General features: G+C 32.1%; 1 protein-coding gene across 4 annotated transcripts in view; it reads right to left on the bottom strand.

Annotated features, from left to right (window-relative positions):
- Positions 1–21,004, bottom strand: part of LOC114335088 (neurofibromin) — a 130,749-nt gene that overhangs the window by 72,617 nt on the left and 37,128 nt on the right. For 2 of the 4 annotated variants that reach the window (XM_050663375.1, XM_050663376.1), the window contains exons 12-16: positions 20,347–20,538; positions 20,029–20,290; positions 10,563–10,967; positions 8,230–8,594; positions 3,493–3,802 (exon numbers count right to left, since the gene is read on the bottom strand). In XM_050663375.1, coding sequence (XP_050519332.1) covers positions 3,493–3,802; positions 8,230–8,594; positions 10,563–10,967; positions 20,029–20,290; positions 20,347–20,538 — 1,534 coding nt within the window. The remainder of the gene's footprint in view (positions 1–3,492; positions 3,803–8,229; positions 8,595–10,562; positions 10,968–20,028; positions 20,291–20,346; positions 20,539–21,004) is intronic. The other 2 variants (XM_050663377.1, XM_050663378.1) reach the window with 1 other exon arrangement.

Here is a 21,004-nt window from a genome sequence, read left to right as displayed (position 1 = left end):
AATTAAAATCGATTAACTACCACGGCGTCAGGAATTTTTTTAAATAAACATTAATTATTGGTGCTACGCGCAGGACAGCGGTGTTTAATTCACATGAAGTTGATTTCCACCAAAATTTCTTCCAATCTTCATCTAATATATTATTTTCTTACTCTAATTTTGTTGTATTTTAATATTTTAATTCCACAAAAATCAAACTAATTTTATTATTGTTTGTGAAATATTGTTTAAACAATTGTATATGTTTAAAAATAATAAACATTTATTCTCAAGTTAAAATATATGAACAAAGAAAGTTTTTGCTAAAAAAGTGTTATTTCAAAGGATAGAGTATGTGTTTTTATTTTGCAATAAACAAATTTATTTATTTATATCGAAATGTAATAAAAATTAAAATGTATCAATAATTATCAAAGGTCATTGGAATGCCCAATCAGAGCAAACTATCCGGTGTCCTGCGCGCAACACCAATAATTAATGTTTATTTAAAAAAATTCCTGACGCCGTGGTGGTTAATCGATTTTAGTTTTGCAAACTGAAAATGAAAGGTACAGTACACTTCTATAAGCAAAAAAAAATTTCAACTTGCTATCTGCTTTATTTTCAGTCCTGTACCAGTTTGAAAAAAATGAATTTTTTTGCGAAAGCTGGATTGCAAAATTTATTTTGCAAAATCTATTGAACCGATCCTAATGAAATTTACAGTATTGTTTAACTGTATCATATAGTTTTTCTGGGTGAAATTTGAAGGTCCTAAGTTTAGCATAAATGGTTGAAAAACGTAAAAAACGAATACTTGTTTTTGTATAGTTTTTTCCCAATTATTGCTATTTTGCAACAACGGTGACTATTTTTTAAATTTTCAACCAACTCTATATTAAAGGAAATTTAATTACACAACTTTCATGTCAATACAACTTTTCTCGAAAATGAATACTCTTAAAGTTATAATCAAAAAACGAAGAAAAAAATCGAATTTTTCCTTCATTTTTTGACATTTTGATTATTTAAACAATGTTCCGGACCTTTTTGAGAGTGAGGATAACTCAAATATTATTAATTGAGTTATTTTCAAGCAATTTCTGCAAAAAAATTTGAGTCACCTCTCAATGTCCAAATGTACTAATATTTTTACAGATGCGCCCTGGTCTATAAGGTTCAGGGGTGTTAACAGTGACTACTAAAAAAAAAACATAAATAAATAAAAGCAAAAATCCACAAGGAAAAAGTTTTCCTGTAGTTGGCTGTATACCATCTAATACAAAAAAACAATAAAATCCTTCATAAAAGGTATATATTTAAAATCCCTAAAAAGGGCTACATCACAATCACATAACTAGTTTTCGATTGGTTTACCAATCATCATCAGTGCTTACGTGAAATTTACATGCTAACCACCAAGATATAATTTTACAAAAATATTATCCAGATTTAGCCATACGGCTCACACTCCCTCTAAGGGGAAAATTGACTCATCCCAGATACCTACGGTATCAAAAGGATTGAGCTCTGGTGGGATTCTTTCCATGTTATCGAGCCCTAGGTGACTTGGTATGCAGGTGTATCTCCCAAAAATTTTCGTACACTTCTGGCCGTCGCGAGTAGTACAGCTTTCTGCATGGTCTTATAAAGATGTTCATTCAGACCCAGCTTTTTGATGCTTTCGAGGAGGGTCTTCGGAATGACTCCAGTAGTAGACATAATAATCGGTATTGTCTGGGTACTTTGCATTCTCCATTGTCTCCGTATTTGAATTTCCAGATCTCTGTACTTGGCGATCTTTTCAGTAAATTTACTACGTAGATTATTGTTGTTAGGTATCGCCACATCAATTAATGTTTTTTGTCTTTTTAATTTATTAACTAGTACGAGATCTGGTCTATTATGTGCCACAGTTTGGCCTTTGAGCACAGTGCGGTCCCAGTATAGCTTTTAGTTGCCATCCTGAAGCATACTCTCAGGGACGTATTGATAATACGGAAGATGGTCCGTTTGGAGAAGTCCCAGCTTGATAGAGCTGGGACTCTTGATGAAGGATTATTCCTACTGCGTCATGCCGTTCCTTGTATTCCGTTGCAGAAAATGCCTGGCAGCCCCCTGTAAGATGTTGGATGGTTTCTTGGGCTTGACATCCATATCGGCATCTGTCGTTTTGAACCTGAGGGTCTTTGATGATATATTTCAGGTAATTTCTGGTTGGTATAACCTGATCCTGAATGGCCAGTAATAAACCCCCCGTTTCAGAGAACATCTTTTCTGATGTCAACCAATAGTTCGACGCTGTATTGTCGACATAGTCTTGGCTGACCTCATTGGGATGTCGCCCGTGCAGAGGTTTACCCATCCAGGTGCGCATTTTTTCGTTTTTAGTGACGTGGTTTATGCGCATTTCTGGTTCCCTCAGTTTAATCGGTGTTGTGTCATCTACTGCGCAAATAGCGCGATGTAGAGTAGATGTCTCAGCCTGCATCTGAAAATAAAAATATTATTATTCCCTATTGATACTTATATGTACAGTCGTAAATAATTGAAGAAATCACAATAAATATACTTGGGATGAACTCACCCTTTTACTGTAATATGCGTTTCTTATCACTTATTACTTTTGATTACTTTAAAATTATTTTTAACTCAAAAAACCACTCTTTCTACTTGAATTATACACACCGATATAAATACGTTCAATCGCTTTGACGACCTTTTAACGATTAAAAATATTAGAAATATGTGAGTCAAAGCCCTGTACAAGTAATCCGTCAAGGAAACATCGGTTAAAAATGCTAACTTAAGCATGGATGTTTAAAGTATTTTTCATTAATATGCTCCAGGTAACATCTGAGCTGCGGTTTGACTTGTTCACATGGTGAAAGTATGGCAGGACTTGCTTCTACAGGGCTTTGACCCACATATTTTTGTAAAATTATATCTTGGTGGTTAGCATGTAAATTTCATTTAAGCACTGATGATGATTGGTATACCAATCGAAAACTAGTTTTGTGATGTAGCCCTTTTTAGGGATTCTAAATACATATATACCTACCTTTTATAAATAAAAACAATTTAAACATTATTTGTTTTACATTGAAATTTTTCATGCTATTGACATCAAAACAAATAGTTTCAATTTTTTATTTCCAGACTTTATTGTTTGCTTTAATTTGTATGTGTTGGGGAATAGATTACTTCAAAGCAAATATTGTTTGACTTCGTATGCTGGTTTCAATTCGCTTGAATTAATAAGAAATATTAGATGATTCCATATAAGTTTGGTTGCGTGTACATAATTACATAAATTGTCTTCTTGAATAACATTATTTTTTGAGAAAATGTAATTCAATTAGTTTTTATTAAGTTCATGTCATAGAATAGACTATTTTAAATTTAGGTTTATATTATAAACTGATCAGTAAACTGCATAATTAGGGATCGGGACACCAAATGAGCATAGTTCACATTAATGCTTATATTAAACATCCTCTGGAGAATGCGTACTTTTTTTATTACCCTGCATAACCGACCAATAATCTTTTTGGCCACCAGAGGCACATTCGCTGAAGCCAGAGCCACAGCTGTATCTGCCATGATCTCTACCATCGGTGAACCTAGCCCAGAATTTACGGATCTGTGAATAAAATTATCTAGCACCATATCTATCAGTTCCGGAACATGTCCGATCGAGCCCCATATTTTTGCCTGGATTGAAGGGTACATCTGGGTTTCTTCTATCGTGAGGAGGATTAGTTTTTCTATTATACCTGCTACTTGTTTCTGCCTTTTGTTTTCTTCCGATGCTTTACAAAATCTACAAATATTATTGTTCTAGAGTTTCTAAAATTTATTACAAATTCAATCACGCCAAATAGTAGGAATGTGCAAAGAGATTCCGATACATAAATTATTACTAATAAATGCCAGAATCAATAGCATAAGGAAGAAGCAATAGCTGAAAAGAGAAGGGGTGGCAAAGAAAATATGCAGAACAAAGAAAAGGTTGTACTTGGAAGAAAAATTAAATAATTGAAGAACATTTTGTAAATAACAAAGTTCTTCTTCAACCAAGAAATAAAAAGGGAACGAAGTCAATATAAAACCACACCGAAATATTATAAAGATGAGGATGGACAAATATTAGGAGAAATTAAACAGATCCTGGCTATCTCATATGAATGAAACCAAAAGTAAAGTTATGATAGTCCACAGAAGCGGCATTTCTAGATGTAAGCGAGTCATTTGACAAACTGTCATGAGGAACTAATCTATAAGATGAAACTCATCAGATTAAGATTGCAGCGCCAATGTGGTATCAAATTAAACCGAGCTAAGAGCCATTAAAATTGTTTACATATTGTATTTTGCATTAGTTTTATGTGTTTTTGAGTAGTTTTGTTCGTTTATCTATGATTTTGGAAGCAATAAAAAATTCAAGATACATACATCCTACAAATATATGGAAAATATACAATAAAAAAATTGGCCGGGGAATGGCCGTTTTGATTTTATTAATTACCTGTCAAATCTACCGATGTGCCTAATTCACCTTTTTTTCTACCGAAAAATCAAAATTCTTGATTTTCAAATTAATCTGCCCATTTTTTTTCTACCGAAAAATCAAAATTATTAGAAAATTTTTTTTAGCCGATAGATTTGGCAACAGAGTTTAGTCAATTTTCAAGAATTCTTGAATTGCTTTTACTAGCTTGTGACAATGTGCGAACCAGCAGATACGGATTTACCGATATCAATTTTATGATCAGTCCTTTGTCCTTTTATATTATGATTTTGGGAGTAAAATGTATCTACCTGAATCTGAATAGTGAATACTGAAGGATTGTGGCTTATTTTGATATAGAAGATAATTCCAAACTAAAAATAGTATTTATATTAAAATCTTTAAACAGGAGAAATTTATTTTGCATCTTTTTAACTTACAGTATTTCAACATAACTAAAGAACATTAAAAATTTTTCTCGTTCTCAATTGCTTCAATATCCGACATTGTTTTATTTTTAAACGATTATAAAGTGTAAAAAATCATGTTTTTGCCTATAAAACATTCCTTGTAGATTTTAGAGAAAAATGTTTCAAATAAATATTTTAGATCTTAATAGTTTCTAATTTGAAATACATAAACAATTGGAGATAATTGCAAAAAACCCTTATTTTTGCAGTAATTTATAAATGTTAATAACTTATAACTATTATTTATTATAACAAACATTTTTAACTTGTTTAAACAATTATACAGCTTTCAAATAAGAATATTTGTATTTTGAACGTTAATAGGTACACGTGTGCTAAGTTTTTTTAAAAAGTCTACTACAGGAAAAAATATGCAGTTTTATTTTATTATAAATAAATTAATTCCTTATAACAAAACTAAAGCATCCTTGATATTTAGTATTGCGTTAGTTAGACGGCTCTACTCGAGTTACTTTGGATTAAAAAAAATGAAGAAAATTGCTCTATAATAAGTATAATACCTAGAAAGCTGAGAAAATACATTTTTTTAAGGTATACCGATTTTGAACTTGAATGATTTTTATGATCAATGGTGATTATTGATCATTATATGATGATGAATGTAGTTTATTTTTAAATACTCGTACCTAAAGTATCATTTTTTTGCAATGTGATAGCAAAAGAATAATAAAAAATGAAATCTACCGAAATTTGACGATTTGTACAGAAAAAATAGGAACAGTCTCCCGAAATTTTGTCCAAGACCTCTGGCAACACTGCTCAAATATTATATCTTCCAGATTTAGCCATACGACTCACACTTACTCTAAGGATAAAATACACTACACTATATAATCCCAGATACCTACGGTATGAAAAGGATTGGTAGACAATTCACGACTATTAATCTCACTGGTTGTTCTTTACCATAAAGATTAACCTTTCTACCATCAATGGGTAGTACGCATGGATTATCTAGTAAAATACAAATTTTTATATCTTTATTGTATCATAAATTTGAAACATGACTTTTCATGAGATAAGGTTTATACTCAGTGTAATGTATTTGCATTTTAAAATATCATTTTTGTTATTCTTTGAATTGAGAAAAATATTTCCGTTGTTTATGGTTCCACCGGTAACCTAGCAAATGCGCCTGCAGATTATTTTTCAGAGAAGGGTGTTTTATTAGATTTTATGGCTTCTTTCAATTCTTTGGAAGCGGTTGTCTTGTAATTTACTGTTGTACTGATGGTTTAAAGTTTAGAGTTAACAGAAAAAAATAAATAATAAAAAAATAAAAAAGACTAAGTTTTCACTCTAATGGCATATAAAACAACCTAATGCTATTCTACATCCCACCAGAATGAAAACAATGGGAACCTTCTCTGGTTACATTTCCGAGGCTTCTACAATTTGCAAGCCATACGGATGCTGAGACTAAGGAAGATGAGGGAATTCTACAATTTACAATTCACGTCCCATCTGCTCAGCGCGGTAAAGTTCCAACGAGAATGGTTCTCTTCATACTCCAATCAGAGTAAATGTAAATAAAAAATGAATAACCATTTTCAATTTCGTTGCAAAACGAAAATACAGCCGAACCATATTCTAGCCCAATCAGAGAGTGCAGCAAGCACCTCTACCGGTTTCGAAACTTATTAGTCTCTCATCAGGAGGCACATATGCTGCTCTCTCTGATCCATCCAAAACAAACTCCAGCGTGCAGTCCCGGATTGCAACGAACGAAATGGCATAGATGCCCTAGCGGCAACTGCTAGAAAAAAGACTAAGTTTTCACTCTAATGGCATATAAACTGGCATATGAACTTTACCGCTCTGAGCAGATGTGACGTGAATTGTAAATTGTAGAATTCCCTCATCTTCCTTAGTCTCAGCATCCGTATGGCTTGCAAACTGTAGAAGCCTCGGAGGTGTAACCAGAGAAGGTTCCCATTGTTTTCATTCTGGTGGGATGTAGAATAGCATTAGGTTGTTTTATATTCCATTAGAGTGAAAACTTAGTATTTTTGCTAGCAGTTGCCGCTAGGGCATCTATGCCATTTCGTTCGTTGCAATCCGTGACTGCACGCCGGGGTTTGTCCTATAGTTGGGTCAGAGAGAGCAGCATATTTGCCTCCTGATGAGAGACTAATAAGTTTCGAAACCGGTAGAGGTGCTTGCTGCACTCTCTGATTGGACTAGAATATGGTTCGGCTGTATTTTCGTTTTGCAACGAAATTGAAAATGGTTATTCATTATTGATTTACATTTACTCTGATTGGAGTATGAAGGGAACCATTCTCGTTGGAACTTCACCGCGCTGAGCAGATGGGACGTGAATTGTAAATTGTAGAATTCCCTCATCTTCATTAGTCTCAGCATCCGTATGGCTTGCAAATTGTAGAAGCCTCGGAGGTGTAACCAGAGAAGGTTACACCTTAGTCTTAGTTAAAACTTAGTCTTTTTGCTAGCAGTTGCCGCTAGGGCATCTATGCCATTTCGTTCGTTGCAATCCGGGACTGCACGCTGGAGTTTGTTTTGGTTGGATCAGAGAGAGAGAGAGCAGCATATGTGCCTCCTGATGAGAGACTAATAAGTTTCGAAACCGGTAGAGGTGCTTGCTGCACTCTCTGATTGGACTAGAATATGGTTCGGCTGTATTTTCGGCTAAATTAAAAATGGTTATTCATTTTTTTTAATAAAAAAATACTTATAATAGAATTAATACAATAGGGAGTCCATGGACCCGTTGACCACCCCTGTATTCGCGCCTGACAGCCTCTGCTACTAACAAAACATAAATGTACATTTGCGACACATGAGTTACGGTACAATGACCACTATGATCCAGTACATTCTATAACTCAAATTCAATAAGAGGTTACCGCCCGTCAGCATGTCAGGGAACATTATAGACTCTTGAAATATCTACTAATTGCGACGTACTGGAACATCATATTCAGCATTTGTAATTATTATAAAAAAAGCATGTCAAAACCACCTGAGTTTCAGTCTGATTCGTTTTCTTTGGTTTTGAAAAGAGATAAAACTTAATTCTGGGTTCCTTTTGGCCCAAGTATTACACCGGGAACACAACAATAGCATTTCATTTTTAAAGCTAAAATAAAGTACTAAAAAAACTTGAAAAACACAGTATACCTTCAACGTGAAAGAAAATAAATAATGGCTCTTGGCTCGGTTACTTCAATAGGCACCAGAAGGCGTATTGCTTAGGACGAGATGTCAATGTTTCAATATAAAACTTACCTAACGAGGTTAGGCAACCATGGTGTCATATATTCTAAACATAAATGCTTCAATTCGATACTTGATACCCTAAATCCTTGTATACATTCTTCTAAAAATTCTAAAGTTAAATGGGGTTCATTCGTTGCTAGTTTTTCTGAGACAGATTTAATGAATATGGTATTATTGGATGGAATGCACAAGCCTTGCGTTTCTAACAACTGTCCTTCTATCTTCAAATCAAAGGTGGCCGTAAGAGCACATAGCTGGTTGTAAGCGGCGGTTCTTAAATTAGGATCTGAGGAGCCTAAATTTAATAGCGCCATATTCAAAAGAGTTCCAGGGACATCTTTGGGTCGAATTTTTTGATGGACTGTAACCGAATCCTAAAACATAACATCAACCATTTACTTACATAGTTTTAATAATTTATGCACTTTTAACAATGCAGGGCGAGTTAAAAGTTAAATTTTTGGAAGATGTACCCCATAATCATGGTCATATTCTCACCAAATTTGAAAAATAAAATTATTTTTCAATTTTATTTACTAAGATAAATATAGACAAAAACGTAGTCTCAAACTGCTAAAAATTTTAAAATTAAAAAGTACCTAAATGTTTAATCGTCTTGATGGTTAAAGGACAATTATTATGTTTATGCTGTTAATGTTGAATTAGCAATTATTTGTTGTGCGATTTTAAATAAAATTTTAATTAAAAACAATTAATAATTGAAAAATACTTACAAATAAATCAAAACTTACAGAGCGGAATCGTTAAGATAAATGCCAACACATTATAGGATATATTGTTCTTTGTATATATACAGGGTGTCCCAGACTAATTTAGCCAGGCTATATCTCTTACACGAATAGAGATTTTCGAATGGGATAAAAACTGATCTATGCCATTTGTAATACTCTTTAATATGGAGTAGAAAAATCATCCCCTAAATATTCATCCCTTAGTTACAACCCCCCAACCCCAACTTTAATTTTTTTAATAGCACCCTGTACATTTTTTTATAGATTTTCATGTAATTTTCTATTGTCTATTCAACAGATTTTTTAAAAATAAAATCGGTTTGTAAGTAACCAAGAAAATATTAGTTTATTTTTATTAAATACTATATGTGTCCCCGACTAATTTATCCAGGCTATATTTCTTAAACGAATACAGATTTTCGAATGGGACAAAACTGATCTATTTCATTTGTAATACATTTTAATACGACGTAGAAAAGAAATCATCCTCTAAATATTCATCCCTTAGTTACAACCCCTAACTTTATTTTTTTTAATAGCACCCTGTAACTAAGGGGTGAATGTTTAGGGGATGAATTTATTGTACGCCATATTAAAGTGTATTACAAACGGAATAGATAAGTTTTTGTCACATTCGAAAATCTCTATTTGTTTAAGAAATATAGCCTGGATAAATTAGTCTGGGACACATAATTAACAAAAATAAACCGATATTTTCTTGATACGAACCGATTTTATTTTTAAGAAATCTGTTGAATAGACGATAGAAGACCATATCCAAAACTATAAAAAAATGTACAGGGTGTTATTAAAAAAATGAAAGTTGGGGGTTGTAACTAAGGGATGAATATTTAGGGGATAATTTTCTCTACGCCATATTAAAGTGTATTACAAATGGAATCGATTAACTTTTTTCCCATTCGAAAATCTCTATTCGTTTAAGAGATATAACCTGGATAAATAAGTCTGGGACACCCTATATATAATATATATAGGGTGTCCCAGACTTATTTATCCAGGTTATATCTCTTAAACGAATAGAGATTTTCGAATGGGAAAAAAGTTAATCGATTCCATTTGAAATACACTTTAATATGGCGTACAGAAAATTATCCCCTAAATATTCATCCCTTAGTTACAACCCCCAACTGAAATAATTTATTTCAACATAATTGAGTAATGAGTAATTTTTTGTTATTATTATTATGAAACTTTTAGGAATTGTACAAACAACTAAGTATATCAAATATTAAAAATAAAACTTATATTTTTTGTAGGCACATAATGTACATAAAATTGTTGGCAAAAAAATAAATTCTTGGTTTTTTCGCCCTGTATAAATGGTTACTGTTATCGGATATCAACTAAAACAATTAGGTTCTTTGTCGAGCACTTTTGCAAAATTAAAATATAAATTTCGTATTTTATAAGATAATATATTCTGACTAAACAAAAAGATAATCCTAAATGCGACCCTGTTGGAGGCCTACACGTGGTAATGTTTACATCGCCCTGCATCGCTTAATGAATTAGACTTTAGTACCAACTGACGTACGGCTCACCCTGTATTATATGAAAATATTAACGTACCGGTTGACTAAGTTCCCAACGGTTTCTTATGTGAATAATAGCTTGAACAATACTATCACAGTCGTTGTGTATAAAACTAAGTGGACTACTGTCATTCGCAATAGTCAGAGTAAACTGATTATCATCCACCAAACAAACTTCTTCAATCTCCGATGCATAATATACATCATTGAGTAGTACCGAATGCGACAGTACTTTCGCTTTTTCCGCCGAAGTTATCTGAATAGCAGTTGGTCCGACCTTAATCGCTACTTTGGTGTCTTTGTGTGATAATTTTAAAGCGTTATGGAATACTTTTAAGTCTTCATCAAGGCTCAATGTCGCTCCAGGTAGCTTCTGTTGTTCAGAATCGATGTAGTCATTTAGTTTGTTGGGAACATCTATAAAAATTATTTTTCGGTTTCCCTAAAATATAACAGTTATAAATATTTATTAATAAAGCAAAGTATACAAATTGATAGTGTCCTAAGAAATAAATTGTATGAAGCCATGGATGAATTCCACATCCCTGACAAACTGATAAGATTGGTTAAGGCTACAATGCGTAAAGTCGTTTGCAAAGTCGAAATACAGGGCGAACAATCACAGGCGTTTGCAACGAATATTGGGCTGCGACAGGGAGATGCGCTGGCGTGTCTCCTCTTCAACATAGCTCTGGAAAAGGCGGTCAGAGATGCCCGAATAGACAACAGAGGAAATATTTTTAATAAATCATCCCAAATTTTGGCATATGCCGATGACGTGGACCTAGTTGCCCGCACAACACGCAAACTAAAAGAAATGTATACCACCTTCTCAAATGCCTCAAAAAATATGGGCCTGACAGTAAACGAGGAGAAAACTAAGATGGTGGCATCAACACCCAACAATAGAGCCAGAAACATCGGTCACCAATTCTGTTGATAACTCTACCTTTGAAGTGGTGGACAAATTCACATACTTAGGCTCCCTGATCACCAAGGAAAACGTCATGACAGAAGAAATCAAGCAAAGGATAATCCTAGCGAACAAATGCTATTTTGGACTGAGTAGACATATGAGAAGCAGAAACTTAAGCCAAAAAACAAAAATAACCATATACAAATCCCTTATACAACCAGTGTTGACATATGGATCGGAGACATGGACCATCTCCAAGGCAGATGAAAACCTTCTGCTTATATTTGAACGAAGGATCCAGAGAGGCATATTCGGTGGCATCTGTGAAAATGGTATTTGGAGGAGGAGGTACAACTACGAGGTATACCACAGATATAAACATATATTTGGTGGAAAAGACGTAGTATCTCTTATAAGAATAGGACGACTAAGATATGCAGGACATCTAGCAAGATAACAGCATAACAACCCTCCTAGAAGAATCCTTATGTCACAACCTGTGGGAAGTAGAAATAGGGGTAGGCCAAAACTTAGATGGAAAGATGGTGTAGATGAGGATGGGAGAAAAACAGGCGCAGCAAACTGGCAACGGTTGGCAATGGATAGGACTGACTGGCGTAATAGACTTGGGAAGGTCGAGGCTCTTTCATAGGGCTGTAGCACCATTGATGATGATGATACAAATTAAAAGAAGTAGGCAGTAATAAACTGCTATCTAATAAACTGCGGTAACTGTTTTTTATCGAAAATGAGATTTTTGTATTTCTAGATAGAACAGGGTATTTAGAATATATTTACAAAGTCTTTGGAGTTGTAGAAGCATTATATTTTAAGGGCACCCAAAGTCCGAAAATTGAATTTTTTAAGTTTTTTTGGGTTATGATTGAAAATTATTCTCTGAAATCTTCTCTTTCCAACGATACATAACACTTACAGTATAAAATATCCATGGTTACAAAATTATTTGTTTTTTGAACGGCTGCACTCAACTTACCGTGTACCGGTAGCTTTATAACGTATTAGAGTGTTTTATGTTTTTGCGATTTCCCGAATACTAGTTTTTTAATTTTTGATGTCATAATATATCAAATTTTTACAGTAGTTGTAGATAGACAATATCAAGTGTCGCGTAAAGTTTTATTGAAAATATACAAAAACAAGTAAAATAAAAAATAAAATCTAAACCATTTTGGGTTTTTTTGTAAGAGTATTTTAAAAATTTTTAAAATAAATGTTTCTTTCACTCTAACTTTACAAAAATCTACGCGGCACTAAAAAATACATCTAATTTCAAAATAAAACAAAAATTAGGTCTCTAAGTGTTTTGGTTACAGAGCTATGTGACATAATGTTAACATTGTCGTTAAATGGGACTTCGGGTGCCCTTAAATAAAATTGCAATTTTGTTAGCGGTATCTACACTTTTCAATTAAAATACTAAGCCATTTGGCGGCAAATGTTAAATACTATGGCGTTTTGATGGTATCTGCTACAGTTGCCGCCCATATACCTTAGCATATTGCATTTACGGCTAATATACTTTCAAGAATGCTACGCCTACATTTAGAAACCGCCAAATCGCCTTAGTATTGCAAAGTAAATTCGGCCTAACTTTACATGGTTATTATTATTGTGTTAGTTAAAAGAGTTGTGTTAGTAAAAGAAATAATTAGGGAGGATGGTAAGAACTTTTCGAGATTATTATATCTATTGAAATTTATTTTCTGTGGATGATTTATATCTTGAATTAGGCGGTAAGAGATTTTCATAGTTAAAAAATATTTCTTATTTTTTTAATTAGGGAGGTGAAAAAAAAATTATGTTCAGCCTGTACAGGCGCAAGGTTCCTTTCATACTTAAAGTTTTCTGTAATTAACCCTTTGTTGGTGGTACATGGGATTAGCAGTCCCATTGATTGCATTTTTTTGTTTAAATACAAGCTATTATAGATACGGGATTGTAGATTTGGGATATCTTTGCTTAATATTTTGAGAATCATTTACCTAAGTTTTATGCAAAAATGCTGGTTTTATTCCTTTATCAATTTTCTAAGAATGCGTCAGATACCTGGTTAATGATACAAAAATTTGTTTATAAATTAATGATGTATTCAAAACTATGACTCAATTTTATTAAATTTGTTTTTAAATCAGAGTTTTGTTGATAATATTTCTGGACCTCGGAAGTAAATTACACTATGTCATTTTAAGCAACTTTTTAGTAGAGCAGTTTGAATATTTTAAAAATCTTATATATCCCATAATTAGGTATCTTTCGGTCTGAAAGACAATGTGATCATATTATTTTAATCATAACATATAACTAGATTGTACAATACAACTATTAAAATGTTAAACTTTGCCCTAATTACTGTAAGTAATGGTATTTTACCGAATATAATATTGTGAAATACCTAATACTATTTTATTACTTATTGTATTTATCTAAAATGAGTTTAAAAATAACCTGCATAATAAATATTAGGGTCGGTGTCGGCGATCATAAAAATCTTAAAGCTCTATAATAATATGTCGTAAAATAAGAAACCTTTGTCGCTAAGAAACAAAATAAAAATATAATAGCTTAGAAAGTGAAAGTATGGTTTAAATTCACAGTTGAAGAATTTTTTAAAACGCTTAACATCTGATAACAATCTGAACAGATTCTGTTTTTTTCGTTGTACATATACAGTTTCTGGCCAAATTATTAAACGCACTATGATATTATAAAAAATGTTAATTATGAGGTAATACCATTGTAATACTAAATAGGTTTTTTGTATGTACCAGATACAAGGTATGTTGTTTGGTTGTCTATTTAATTATCTATATTTTATCGCAAATAGAACATTATTATTAATGATCCAATATACAGCGTGTCTACTTGAGTTGGAAACATATGGGAAACTTTTTTATTATTAATTTTACGAAAAAAAGTTATTCTTTATAAAAAGTTCTGCATGTCCCAAAACCTAAGATTCAATTATCAGATATCAAATTTTCTCAATATTATACGAGGTATGTCAAAAAATATGAATTTCGGCTTAGGGTAAAGTACCTTTATTTCTCTCAATATCGAAAATTCTTATGATAAAAAGTTGTTTGGAATTAAAAACTAAGATGAAATATGCAATTACATGCTTCTTATTGAAAAAAAATATTTTTCTCAAATTTATGGATACCCAACATCGTTTTTAATTATTACAAATATCATAACTCGTTTATTATTCATTTTACGAAAAAAAGTTATTCTTCATAAAAAACTTTGCATGGTCTAAAATCTAAGACACAACCATGATATATCAACTTTTATTAATTTTATACGAGGTGTGTCAAAAAATATGAAATTCGCTCAATATTATAGCACCTTTATATTTCACAGTATTTCAATTAGAAGGATGTAATTGCATATTGACACATAGTTTTTAATTCTAAACAACTTTTTTAATAACCGTTTTCAATATTGTGAAAAATAAAGGTACTTTACTCTTGAGTGAAATTCATATTTTTTGACATAACTCGTATAAAATTAATAAAATGTCATATCTGTTGGTTGAATCTTCGGTCTTAGGACATACAGAGATTTTTATAAAGAATACCTTTTTTTCGTAAAAGTAATAATAAAAGAGTTATCGTATGTGTAATGAATAAAAACGAAGTTAGTATCAATAAATTTGAGAAAAATTTGGAAAATATTTTTTTCCAATTAGAAGCATGTAATTACATATTTGAGCTTGGTTTTTATTTCCAAACAACTTTTCATAATAAGAATTTTCGATATTGAGAGAAATAAAGGTACTTTACCCTTAGCCGAAATTCATATTTTTTGACATACCTCGTATAATATTGAGAAAATTTGATATCTGATAATTGAATCTTAGGTTTTGGGGCATGCAGAACTTTTTATAAAGAATAACTTTTTTTCGTAAAATTAATAATAAAAAAGTTTCCCATATGTTTCCAACTCAAGTAGACACGCTGTATATTTATTCACTCTTGAAAGAAAACAGAAATAACGACAACTAAATATTGTCAATTCGTTGTTGTCATATTGTGACTCAACAAAATAATAACATTTAATAATACTTTAATTGTTTCAATTTAATAAACTTTAATACACAGAAAAGCTTTTTATTTCATATCAATCACAACTGTAAACCACATACCGCTAATAGACTTAGTTTTATAGTAATTTTTGATAAAACGTTTTAGCGGTATCTACCTTTTTTATATATAAAACTTTGTTTTAAAATATCATTAATGGTTCCCTTAATAAACTGGGGCATATGTCTATGCATAAAAACTATCAGCTAGTCCATAAATCCCTAACGGGCCAAAATTTTAGCATTCAATTTTGAAATCGATTTTGCCACCATTTTTTTAAATGTTAGTTACCGCCTTTGGGCCTAGCACTGCAGTAAAAATAAATATAAATTAACGGGAAAAAGGTGATAACACTCTAGAGAACCGAAAGTTCTTCTAACACCTATTTTAATAAAATCTAATAAAATAACAAAAAATCATTAATAAAATAAAATCATTTTTTTAGTTAAATTGTGGCTTATTTCCCATTTAGAATAGTTGATTCTTCTAACACCTATATACAGGATGTCCAGTAACTCTCCCGCCAAATGAATACTGCAGATAGTGGACGTAATTTGAAGATCCATAAAGGACTTAAGACCCATTTTTTCTCTCTCCTATCCCGACAGCCCAAGTCAGGTCCTGGCCTCTGCATCCTCCTCCAAGTATATCTCTCCCTAGCTGTTCTCCTCCAGTTATCCACCCTCAATATCTCTTTAGCATCGGTTCATACTTCTTCTATCCACCTCTTCCTTGATTTGCCTACTGGCCGACATCCCACCATAGTTCAGCTAAGCGTTCTACTAGGTGTTCTGTCATTATCCATCCTTATAAGGTGACCTACCCAGCGCAATCTTTGTTTTTTTCATAATTTGCTATAGGGGTTTTATTGTGTGAATTTAATGGCCTTGGCTGAGCCAATTAGCCAGACATTTTATTTTAAAAACAAACAATTTTTTTTCAATCAGAGGAATTTTTTCTGTATTTCTAACTCTAAATATATGTACATGAGAAACTAACATACTACTATCTAAATAAATACACTGTTTTGGATGTAAATATTTTTTTGTATATATTTATTTTTTTGGTATATATTTTTTTTTATTATACAGTCGAACCCGCTTATTGGAATAGCCTTCATGCCAAGCAAAAGTATTCTTATAACAGGGATATTCTAATAACCGATCATTTGTGGCTAGTAGAAACGTTCCGGGACCGCAAATTTCTATTCCTTAAAGCGGGATATTCCTTTAACAGGTATTCTAATAAGCGGGTTTGACTGTATTTTTAATTTGTTTTTTTCTTTTTTTTTTATTGTTTTTTTTTACTACGCTAAGACATAAACCCGATTCAACTTCGCGGAGGTTTACAGCTTCTTAGTTTTTTTCCTCTTTTTTTTTGTTCTTTTTTTTTCAATTATGTATAATATACAATAATATTACTTAAATCTGCAGGGTTAAAAAAAATGACAACAAAACAAACATGTTTGTTTTGTTTTAACAAACATGCCTGTTTTGTTTTAACAAAATTACTTAAATACAGGGTTAATTATATTGCTACAATTTATATTTACAATTTTTGATATGTTCGTAAATTGTTTTTAATGTATCAATATCTTCAGAAAAAATCAAATTGTTTAGGTAGACGGGAAGTGGAATTTTTACAATATTAAGATTATCATAAAATTTGTTTATTTTTATTGATTGATGGGAACATTCGAGGAGAATATGTAGTAGATCACCTTCTTTTCCATACTCACAGTTAGGTGACTCTGTGAGACCCAAACTGAACATATGAACGGGAGTAAGAGCGTGATTACATCTCAATCTATTTATAACTCTTATGAAATGACGATTTGATACAGAATGAAACCATCTTTTTATGGGAATTTCAGGCTGCATTTGTTTGTAATTACTTCCAGTTCTCGTGTTTCGATAATACGTTTGCCAGTTTTCTTTTTGATGTCGTTTACTAATAATATCAATATCCGAAATGGGTAATAAGTTCAGGGGAGGTTCTTCGCCTGTTTCTAGGGCGGATTTGGCTAGCCTGTCTACTATTTCGTTACCCCTAATGCCCGCGTGTCCCTTTATCCATGATATAATGATGTTTTTTCCTAAATTTGCAATTTTATTATAAAGAGTCATAATTTCCAGTTCTATATGATTTAGTTGTTGGGACTTATGTACGTAAGTTAGTCTGTCAACGACACTCTTACTGTCTGTAAATATTATGCAGCTATAGGGTTCGTTACTATATATGTGTCTTAAAGCAAAAAGTATCGCTATCATTTCAGCAGTGTATATCGATGATTCACATGGCAATTTGAATAATTTGTTAAATCCACTTTGAATATTTATTATTGCATATCTTACTTTGTTTTGTACTTTGGATCCATCTGTATAGTAAAACTGATAATGTGGCCATTTATGAATAAATGATTGAAAAACGGTTGGATTTAAATTAATATCCATAAAAAAGTATTAATTTGTTTTGAGAAAAGATCTTCTAATACATGGGAATACATAGGTGAAACTTGAGTTTCATAAGTATAGAAAGTACATATTTCGGTATTGAGATATTTTCAGGTAACTATCTACAATAAGTGAACATTTTTTCTTTGTCCAATATTTATGAGTTAGATCTAAAATTGATAACTTATGTATATCCTGCAGATAGTTTGTATTTTTTCCTATGGTTCTAGTAATGAATTTATCACTTAAAAACTGTCGTCGAAATTCCAGGGGTGGTTCTATCGCCTCAACTTCCATTACATTGACGGGTGTAGACTTCAAATATCCAAGACAAATTCGAAGGCATATATTTTTTTGTATTTCTAATTTATTCAAATGTGTGTTTGCGGCAGTTCCATACAAATGACAACTGTAATCGAAAATAGGACGAATCATAGTACGGTAAAATATAAAAGTGCTATATTTGGATCGGCACCCCAATTTGTTCTACAAAAAGCTCTTAGAATATTCATTGAATTTTCAGACTTTTTTATGACATGATGGATGTGATCCTTCCATAGAAGTTTTCTATCTAAATAAGTACCGAGATATTTTATACAATTTTTAATAGGATATTGAATTTGACCTACTGCCAAATGACCTTGTGGAATTTGACGATTTCTGGAGAAAATGCAAATTTCTGTTTTAGATTCTGATATTGCTAAACCAATATTTTGATAGTGATTAAGAACAGCTTTAATTGAGACATTAAAATTATTTTTACATATATCCAATGATTTGTGGGATGTGTAAACTACTACATCATCAGCATATTGAATAATTTTTGTTGTGCTATTAATACAATGTTCTAAATCAATATTATATAAGATATATAACATTGGACTTAATATGCTACCCTGTGGTAGTCCTATATTTGTAAGACGTGGAGTGGAGATGGAATTGTTGATTTTTAAAACTGTCGATCTATTGGTGTACAGTGTACTCAGAAATCTAGCTAAGTTGATGGGGAACCCGATGTCTACTAGCTTTTTATACATAATGTCCAAATTAACGGGGTTATAATTATAGGGGGTTCTTTCTAAAATTGGTACATATAATTCGTGGTTGAACCTTAGTCTTCATATACCATAGTCGCAAATGGGTTCCAATACCTTCCTTAATATATTTCTTTCAAAAGTATATATTAATAAGATTTATTGTCTTTTCTGTCATGGTCTATGTTTCTACACCATATGTTGTGATTGATCGTATGGTGGTTTATATATTTTAAACTTTCCTTTGGATGTCTTTGGATCCTTCCCTATGGATGTCTTTGGATCCAGACACCTGCTACAGAGCGAAGTATCCTTTGTTTGCAAGCATTATCGTTATCCGTATTTCCTCCTCCTCGCTGCCGTCCTCAGCTATCTTTACACCCAGGTATGGTTACCGGGTAAAGGTAATATTACCGATTGGAAAAAGAAACAAAAAAAAAATAATGTGTGTGTACTTTGTACGCACGTAAGAAGTTATACTTCTATTATAATATAATCTAACTTCTTATTATGATTTCAACGAAATCAATATACCTATCTACTTTAAACAGTTTTTTTTTTGTATTGTATTTAAATATTAAACTAATTTTAGAAAAAACAAAAATACCAAAAATAAAAAAAAAAGGATATGACTTTATCCGGATTCGAACAGGGGACCTCTCGATCCCTGGGCGAATGCTCTACCGATCAGCTACCACCGCTTTTGTATCAAATAATACAAGCCTAATTACAATCACGGTGACAGATACATTAATTGAAAATAAACATTTTCAATAATACTTATTAGGAGGAAGACAAATCCACAGACATAAAAATTATAATAAATATATTTACTAAAAACACTAATAATATATTCTTTTCACGCACACCTTATTTGCGCTACATAACTTAAAAGATGTAGCGACTAATACCATACTGTCGGTGTGCGCATGCGCCAAGGAATGTCAAAATTCACCCTCGTGCCTAAAGAAGTATAACTTCAAAAATACTAACATACCTTTAGGGGAACTAAAATCCTATCGTGAAATTTGGTGTACTCTCGGACCCAGTTATTACAATTATAAATATAAGCAGCTGCTAGGTTAAGATATGCAACTTCAGGTAAAACATAGAACCATTTTTGTAAAAATTCTGTCCTGAATCTATTATCTGTACACGTGTGGGTAAAATCCACAACCAATTCAAAAGGAGCATGGCAAAATGGCTTCAGAGTTAAAATCACGTGGTATATTAAAAGATCTCCATTCGTCTCGCCAAACCTAAAACGCAGAAATACATTAAAACAAATCACTTTAAATAAGACAGGCTATATTACTTGAATCTTCTGGCAATGTAATAGAATACAGGGTGTCCAAATTTACTGGTACCTGCTTGGTAAAATATATTTAAAGATTTTATGGATTTGAATTCTTCCTTTTCGTGCATATTATGTTTAACCATCAATTCCTCAAAGTTATTCGATGACATATCAATTGAACTCCATCTTGCATACGATGAAAACAACATACTGCAAAGAAAAAAATAGATGCACAATTTGTATGATATACAGGGTGTCACAAAAAAAGATAATTGAAAGAAAATATAATTAAGGGGGTATGGTTCGAAAATTTTTACATTTTCGATTTCTTTTATTATTTTAAATGAAAGTAAATAACTTCAAGAATACTCTCTGAAAATTTCAAATTGATCGGAGCAAAATTACCGGGAATACAGGATGTTGAATGTCCCTACCTTCGACTTGCTTTGAAGCTGCTTGGCGCCAGCGCGCTTGAGCGTAGTGAGAAACGTTCAACATATGTTCCCCTTCTCTTGTGTAAATTACACCGCGTTTAAAAAAACATATTCCAGTGTGCATCACTTCCATTTGACAGACAAAAAAAAATTGAAAATTAAAATTGTCAAAACTTTAAACGCGTTTTTCTTAAAACTTCTGTTTTCAAAGGCGGTGGACATTGTAACTCAAAAACTATTGA

Source organism: Diabrotica virgifera, chromosome 10, assembly GCF_917563875.1.
Source record: "Diabrotica virgifera virgifera chromosome 10, PGI_DIABVI_V3a".
Taxonomy (NCBI): Eukaryota; Metazoa; Arthropoda; class Insecta; order Coleoptera; family Chrysomelidae; genus Diabrotica; species Diabrotica virgifera.
The sequence above is the reverse complement of the archived record's forward strand: the minus strand, read 5'-3'. Positions and strand labels throughout refer to the sequence as shown.